General features: G+C 63.5%; 1 protein-coding gene across 1 annotated transcript; it reads left to right on the top strand.

Moving 5' to 3' along the window:
- The first annotated feature begins 4,115 nt into the window (after positions 1-4,115).
- On the top strand, positions 4,116-8,460 carry RNF212B (ring finger protein 212B). The gene is given in 10 exon segments (XM_072849216.1): positions 4,116-4,518; positions 5,404-5,543; positions 5,546-5,617; positions 5,702-5,817; positions 6,831-6,879; positions 6,961-6,989; positions 7,058-7,104; positions 7,206-7,243; positions 7,316-7,364; positions 8,330-8,460. Coding segments are annotated over 10 exon segments (771 nt in total). The 5' UTR covers positions 4,116-4,418.
- Positions 8,461-8,604: the final 144 nt, after the last annotated feature.

Genomic DNA, 8,604 nt, shown 5'->3' with positions numbered 1-8,604 from the left:
GTAACAGCAGTGACACCAGTGACAGCAGTGACACCAGTCATACAAGTAACAGCAGTGACACCAGTCACACCAGTAACAGCAGTGACACCAGTCACACCAGTCACGCCAGTAACACCAGTAACAGCAGTGACACCAGTCACACCAGTACCACCAGTAACACCAGTAACAGCAGCGACACCAGTCACTCCAGTTACACCAGTCACAGCAGTAGCGCCAGTCACACCAGTAACAGCAGTAGCAGCAGTCACACCAGTAATACCAGTAACAGCAGTGACACCAGTAACAGCAGTCACACCAGTAACAGCAGTCACACCAGTCACACCAGTGACAGCCGTGACAGCAGTAACAGCAGCAACACCAGTCACTCCAGTTACACCAGTCACACCAGTACCACCAGTCACACCAGTAACAGCAGTAGCAGCAGTCACACCAGTACCGGCAGTAACACCAGTGACACCAGTCACACCAGTCACTCCAGTTACACCAGTCACACCAGTAGCGCCAGTCACACCAGTGACAGCAGTAACAGCAGTGACACCAGTCACACCAGTAACAGCAGTGACACCAGTAACGCCAGTCACACCAATAACAGCAGTGACACCAGTAACACCAGTAACAGCAGTGACACCAGTAACACCAGTCACGCCAATAACAGCAGTGACACCAGTAACAGCAGTGACACCAGTCACACCAGTGACAGCAGTGACACCAGTCACACCAGTACCACCAGTAACAGCAGTCACACCAGTAACAGCAGTCACACCAGTAACGCCAGTCACACCAATAACAGCAGTGACACCAGTAACAGCAGTGACATGTCACACCAGCGACAGCAGTGACACCAGTAACAGCAGCCACACCCGTAACACCAGTCACACCAGTCACACCAATAACAGCAGTGACACCAGTCACAGCAGTGACACCAGTAAGAGCAGTGACACCAATAACAGCAGTGACACCAGTCACACCAGTCACACCAGTCACACCAGTACCACCAGTAACAGCAGTCACACCAGTAACAGCAGTAACACCAGTCACACCAGTAACGCCAGTCACACCAATAACAGCAGTGACACCAGTAACAGCAGTGACACCAGTAACAGCAGTGACATGTCACACCAGCGACAGCAGTGACACCAGTAACAGCAGTGACACCCGTAACAGCAGTCACACCAGTCACACCAATAACAGCAGTGACACCAGTGACACCAGTGACAGCAGTGACACCAATAACAGCAGTGACACCAGTAACAGCAGTGACACCAGTCACACCAGCAACAGCAGTGACATCAGTCACACCAGTCACACCAATAACACCAGTGACACCAGTGACAGCAGTGACAGCAGTGACACCAGTAACGCCAGTCACACCAGTAACAGCAGTGACACCAGTAACAGCAGTGACAGCTGTACCACCAGTCACACCAGTACCACCAGTACCACCAGTACCACCAGTAACAGCAGTCACACCAGTCACACCCGTAACAGCAGTCACACCAGTACCACCCGTCACGCCAGTCACACCAGTCACGCCAGTAACAGCAGTGACACCAGTAACGCCAGTAACAGCAGTGACACCAGTCACTCCAGTTACACCAGTCACACCAGTACCACCAGTAGTGCCAGTCACACCAGTCACAGCAGTCACACCAGTAATACCAGTAACAGCAGTGACACCAGTCACAGCAGTAACACCAGTAACACCAGTAACAGAAGTCACACCAGTAACACCAGGAACACCAGTGACACCAGTCACACCAGTACCACCAGTAACAGCAGTCACAGCAGTCACTCCAGTACCAGCAGTCACACCAGTCACACCAGTAACAGCAGTGACACCAGTCACAGCAGTAACACCAGTCACACCAGTACCACCAGTAGTGCCAGTCACACCAGTCACAGCAGTAACAGCAGTCACACCAGTAATACCAGTAACAGCAGTGACACCAGTCACAGCAGTAACACCAGTAACAGCAGTGACACCAGTCACTCCAGTACCACCAGTCACTCCAGTTACACCAGTCACACCAGTACCACCAGTAACAGCAGTGACACCAGTCACTCCAATACCACCAGTCACTCCAGTTACACCAGTCACACCAGTACCACCAGTAACAGCAGTGACACCAGTCACAGCAGTAACACCAGTAACAGCAGCAACACCAGTCACTCCAGTTACACCAGTCACACCAGTAACAGCAGTAGCGCCAGTCACACCAGTGACACCAATAACAGCAGTGACACCAGTCACACCAGTACCACCAGTAACAGCAGTGACACCAGTCACTCCAATACCACCAGTCACTCCAGTACCACCAGTCACACCAGTACCACCAGTAACAGCAGTGACACCAGTCACAGCAGTCACACCAGTAACAGCAGCAACACCAGTCACTCCAGTTACACCAGTCACACCAGTACCACCAGTAACAGCAGTGACACCAGTCACTCCAATACCACCAGTCACTCCAGTTACACCAGTCACACCAGTACCACCAGTAACAGCAGTGACACCAGTCACAGCAGTAACACCAGTAACAGCAGCGACACCAGTCACTCCAGTTACACCAGTCACACCAGTAACAGCAGTAGCGCCAGTCACACCAGTGACACCAATAACAAAAGTGACACCAGTCACACCAGTACCACCAGTCACAGCAGTGACACCAGTCACTCCAGTACCACCAGTCACTCCAGTTACACCAGTCACACCAGTACCACCAGTAACAGCAGTGACACCAGTCACAGCAGTAACACCAGTAACAGCAGCAACACCAGTCACTCCAGTTACACCAGTCACACCAGTACCACCAGTAGCGCCAGTCCCACCAGTCACAGCAGTCACACCAGTACCACCAGTCACACCAGTCACGCCAGTGTCGCTGCTGTGACTGCCGGTACTGGTGTGACTGCTGCCACTGCTGTGACTGGTGTGACTGGCGCTACTGGTGGTTCCGGCACCTCCTGTCCCACCCCACCCCACCTGCCCGGCCACCGTGGACCCCCAAAGCTTGTGCCCCCCCCCCCCAGTTTCGCCCAAGGGGCGTGGCTAGCGATGCAGGGGCGGGGCCTGGTGTGTCCACGCCCCCTTTTAACCCCTCCCTCCCCAGGAGCGTGGCTGCAGCCCAGGCTCCCGGGGGCGGGTGGGTCCCCGTGTGCCCCCCAAAACCGCTGTGGGGTAGCGACCCCCCCACGGGGCCGGAGGGGCTCCCCTGAGCCCCCCTGAGCCCTGCCACCCCCAAAACAACCCTTTTTCCCCCCAAAACCGCCCCTTAAAACCGCCCCCCCCCCCCCAGCAGCGACAGCTCCAGAGTGGTGGAGGGGGCGGGGCTTCCCTCCCCGCAGGCCCCGCCCCCGCAGGTGAGTGGGCGGGGCGACGCGGCGGGCCCGGCCCTGCCCACCCCGTGGAGGGGGTTCGTCTTGGGGGCGGGGCCAGGTGCCAAAGCTCCGCCCCCCATGTGGTGTCCCCCAGGCCCCGCCCAGTTTGGGGGCGTGGCCGGCAGAACAGCAGAGCCACAGCGGTGAGAAAGGAGGCGGGGCCACCCCAGAGGCTCCGCCCACTGCTCCTACGGGAAGCCCCCCCCCGCTGCAGGGAATGCTGGGATAGTGGGGGGGGGCATTATGGGATGCTGGAGGACTTTGAGGGTCCTCCAGGGGCATTGTGGGATGGTGGAGGGGTTTGGGGGTCCTCCAGGGGCATTGTGGGACGCTGGGGGGTTTGGGGGGGGTCCTCCAGGGGCATTGTGGGATGGTGGAGGGGTTTGGGGGGGTCCTCCAGGGGCATTGTGGGATGCTGGAGGGACCCTGCCCTCTCAGGGCCCTCGGAGGGGAGCTGCCGGCCGGTCCCCCCCAAACCCAAACGGATGCGGTGCGCCCGGTCCTGCGACCAGATGGAGGCCGACCAGATGGGACCCCGCCGTGTCCCCTCTCTGCCGCTCCAGGCCAACAAAGACTGAGACAGCGGCGAGCTCGTTAATGGCGTCCGGGAGGGGAGAAGGGTCCCTTTAACGGTGGCTCCGCCCCCTCCCCGCCTCCTCGGGCGGTGGCTCCGCCCCCTCCCCGCCCCTTTAAACGATGGCTCCGCCCCCTCCCCGCCTCCTCGGGCGGTGGCTCCGCCCCCTCCCCGCCTCCTCGGGCGGTGGCTCCGCCCCCCCGGCTTCCCGCCCTTTCCAACGGCCGCGCTCGCGCTCCCCCTTCCCCTCAGGCTTCCCGCCCTTTCCAACGGCCGCGCTCGCGCTCCCCCTTCCCCTCAGGCTTCCCGCCCTTTCCAACGGCCGTTCCCCCCCCCCCCCCTCACGGACCGAGGCGCGAAGGAGCCCCGGCACCGCCACAGCCGGCGGGTAACGGTGGGGAAAAGGGGGGGGGGGCACACACACGAGGTGGTGGGGGGCCGCCGCCCCCCCGCAACCCCTCCCAGCATGGACTGGTTCCACTGCAACCGCTGCTTCCGCCAAGAGGGAGCCCGCTTCGCCGTCACCAGCTGCGGGCACGTCCTCTGCGCGGCGTGCGGGGGCGCAGGTAAGGAGCCCCTCCGCCCCCATAAAATGGAGGGATATCATTGAAGCCCTCAAATGGCGGAAGGGAAGGACCCCCCCTCATCTTAACCTCCTAAAATGGCGGAAAGGAGGGATTCCCCTCACCTCCTATCTGTAAAATGGCGGAAGGGAGGGATGCCCCTCACCTTATATCCATAAAATAGTGGAAGGGAGGGATCCCCCTCACCTTGAACCCCACAAAATGGCGGAAGGGAAGCACCCCCGTCACCTCATATCCACAAAATGGCACACGAGAAGGATCCCCCTCACCTTATATCCATAAAATAGTGGAAGGGAGGGGATCCCCCTCACCTTATATCCATAAAATAGTGGAAGTGAGGGACTCCCCTCACCTTGTACCCATAAAATGGCGGAAGGGAAGCACCCCCCTCACCTCATATCCACAAAATGGCGGAAGAGAAGGATCCCCCTCACCTCATATCCATAAAATAGTGGAAGGGGGGGGATCCCCCTCACCTTATATCCATAAAATGGCAGAAGAGACAGACTCCCCTCACCTTATATCCATGAATTAGTGGAAGGGAAGGACCCCCCCTCATTTTATATCCACAAAATGGCACACGAGAAGGATCCCCCTCACCTCATATCCATAAAATAGTGGAAGGGAGGGACTCCCCTCACCTCATATCCACAAAATGGCGGAAGGGAGGGATCCCCCTCACCTTGAACCCCACAAAATGGCGGAAGGGAAGCACCCCCCTCACCTCATATCCACAAAATGGCGGAAGGGAGGGGTCCCCCCTCACCTTCCACCCCACCAAATGGATCCCCCTCCCCTCACGCCAACCTTTTTCCCTCACAAACGCCGTTTTCAGGCCGCCCCCGCTGTCCTTTCCCTCGCACGCAGGTCCCTGCCCCGTCTGCGCCGCCGACTGCCGCTACCTCCCCATCTCCGACGAGGCGAGTCGCCGCCCCGCCCTGGCCGCCATGTTGAACCTCCTTCCTCCCCCGCCGCCATCGGCCGCCGTCTCCTTCCCTCCCCGCAGATGCGCCCGCAGGAGAAGCTCTTCTTCAAGAGCCCGGCCGACATCGCCCTCAAGCGCTTGACCCACGTCTCCCAGGTGAGGAGGAGGAGGAGGAGGAGGGGCGGCCTGCCCCATGCCCGCCGTGGGGCCAGCCCCACACCTCCCGCCTCTGCCCCACAGGTCTGGCGCTTCCAGCGGGCGCAGTCCGACCTGCTGCTGGCTTCCCACAAGGAAGCCGCTCGCCGCGCCCGGGCGGCGCTGGAGGACGCCCGCCATGTCCTGGATGCCCGCAATAAGTGAGAGCCCCCACCAGGGCCACCATCTTGGGAGGGTCCACGGCCTGGCCGCCATCTTGGGAGGGTCTGCCCCCCCTTGGGTGCCATCTTGGTGGGGTCTGCCCCATATCCCCCCCCTACCACCCGCCATCTTGGTGGGGTCTGCCCCATACCCCCTCCCAGCCGCCATCTTGGTGGGGTCTGCCCCATACCCCCCCCTTCCAGCCGCCATCTTGGGAGGGTCTGCCCCCCTCTTGGGTGCCATCTTGGTGGGGTCTGCCCCATAGCCCCCCTCCCAGCCGCCATCTTGGTGGGGTCTGCCCCATAGCCCCCCTCCCAGCCGCCATCTTGGTGGGGTCTGCCCCATATCCCCCCTCCCAGCCGCCATCTTGGGAGGGTCTGCCCCCCCTTGGGTGCCATCTTGGTGTGGTCTGCCCCATACCCCCCCCTCCCAGCTGCCATCTTGGGAGGGTCTGCCCCCCCTTGGGTGCCATCTTGGTGGGGTTTGCCCCATATCCTCCCCTCTCAGCCACCATCTTGGTGGGGTCTGCCCCATATCCCCTCCCAGCCGCCATCTTGGGAGGGTCTGCCCCCCCTTGGGTGCCATCTTGGTGGGGTCTGCCCCATAGCCCCCTCCCAGCCGCCATCTTGGTGGGGTCTGCCCCATATCCCCTCCCAGCCGCCATCTTGGTGGGGGCTGCCCCCTACCCCCCCAGCCGCCATCTTGGTGGGGTCTGCCCCATATCCCCTCCCAGCCGCCATCTTGGGAGGGTCTGCCCCCCCTTGGGTGCCATCTTGGTGTGGTCTGCCCCATAACCCCCCTCCCAGCCGCCATCTTGGGAGGGTCTGCCCCCCCTTGGGTGCCATCTTGATGGGGTTTGCCCCATATCCTCCCCTCCCAGCCGCCATCTTGGTGGGGTCTGCCCCATATCCCCTCTCAGCCACCATCTTGGTGGGGTCTGCCCCACATCGCCCCCTCCCCAGCCGCCATCTTGGGGATGTCCCCCCCATCGCCCCCATCACCCCCCACACAGGGAGCTGGAGGCGCTGCGGAGGGAGAACGCGGACCTGCGCCGCGCTCAGGTGACCCCCCCATTCCCCGCTCCCCTCCTTGTTCCCCGATCTCCCCCACGCACGCCGAGCCCCCTCTTTTCTCCCCCACAGCTCTCCCCCGGCTGGCGAGGGGGCAGCAGGTGAGACCCCCGCCGTGGGGTTTCGGGGCTCTGCGGCGGCGTTGGCACCCCCATGTTTCTCCACGCAGGAGCAGCACGCCCCGGCCGGTCGGTGTCACCTCCCCGGCGCAGACAGGCAGGTGCCCCCCGCACCCCCAAATATTTGGGGCTCTCCCTGCCCCTATCCCCCTCTCACCTATCCTTGGGGTCCCCCCAAAACGGCTCCTTCCCTTCCAGTCACCCCCCAGCCCCGCCGGCAGCTGAGCGGGCAAGTGGTGAGGTAAGGGGGAGGGGGGGCTCCCAAATTCCTGGGGTCCCCCCAAAATGCTCACACACACCCCCTCCAGCCGCTCCACCCCGCCGGAGCCCCCTGTCCCGCGGCGCCCGGTCCGGCAGGTGAGAGCCCCCGCGCCGCCGCCAGCGCGCGGCCGCGGCCCCCCCCCCCGAAATGGAGGGGGTTACCCAGCATGCTTTGCACACACCCCCCCCAGGTGGGCGGCACCCGTAGGGGTCGGCGACCCCCTGGCCTCCAGCGCGGGTGAGCGGCCCCAAAACCGGCGGGTTTGCCCCCAAAGCCTGTCTCCCCGCCCTCCCCAAGCCCCACCCACTCTGTCCCCAGCGCCGCCCCCCCGGACCCGCCAGCTTTGCCCCGCCCCTTGGCTCCCAAGCCCCGCCCCTTGGCTCCCTGGCCCCGCCCCTTCACCTAGCCCCACACCCTGGCTCTCCTCTGCTCCCTTGGCTCCCAAGCCCCGCCCCTTGGCTCCCAAGCCCCGCCCCTTGGCTCCCAAGCCCCGCCCCCTTCACCTAGCCCGACACCCTGGCTCTCCTCTGCTCCCTTGGCTCCCAAGCCCCGCCCTTTTCCATAGCCCCACCCCTTCCCTAGCCACGCCCCCTGACACCCAAACCACGCCCCCTTTCCCTAGCCCCGCACCCTGGCCCTCCTCTGCTCCCTCTGCCCCCAAGCCCCGCCCCTCCACCACAAGCCCCGCCCCCTTCCCCTAGCCTGACACCCTGGCTCTCAAGCCCCGCCCCATGGCTCTCAAGCCCCGCCCCCTTTCCCTATGCTGACACCCTGGCTCCTAAGCCCCGCCCCTCGGCTCCAAACCCCGCCCCTTCCCTCCCTAGCCCCGCCCCAGCCCCTTCTTTGTAATGGCCCATCCCAAGCCCCGCCTCTTGGCCTGCAGGCCTCGCCCCTTCCCCTGCTCTGCCCCGCCCCTCCGCCCTATAACCCCGCCCCTAACCCCGCCCCCCAGCCCTGTCTCCTGCCTTTGCCCACGGGCTGACCCACAGGTGAGCGGGGGCGGGTGCCACGGTGAGGGGCGCAGGGGGATCCCCTCACCCACCGGCACCCTCCGCCCCAGGGCCGCCCCCGGCGCCGCGGACCCCGCTGTGGGTCCCCTGGGCCACCCCGCTGCTGCCCGCCGCCATCTTCCCGGGTGAGACCCCCCCTTCCTACCCCGCCGCCGGCCTGCGCCCGCCCCCCCGCGGCTGACGTAGCCGGAAGGAGGAGGGGGCGGGCGGAAGCGCGCCCGCCACCGCCGCCGCCGCGTCATGCCCTCAACCGACATGGCGCCCGCGTTGCCCGGCAACGCGCGGCCGCCGGGCGGCGTTGCCGGGCAACGCGCGGACTGCGCAT

The sequence above is a fragment of the Ciconia boyciana genome, unplaced genomic scaffold (genome assembly GCF_034638445.1).
Source record: "Ciconia boyciana unplaced genomic scaffold, ASM3463844v1 HiC_scaffold_38, whole genome shotgun sequence".
NCBI lineage: Eukaryota > Metazoa > Chordata > Aves > Ciconiiformes > Ciconiidae > Ciconia > Ciconia boyciana.
This window is presented reverse-complemented; position numbering and strand designations above follow the sequence as displayed.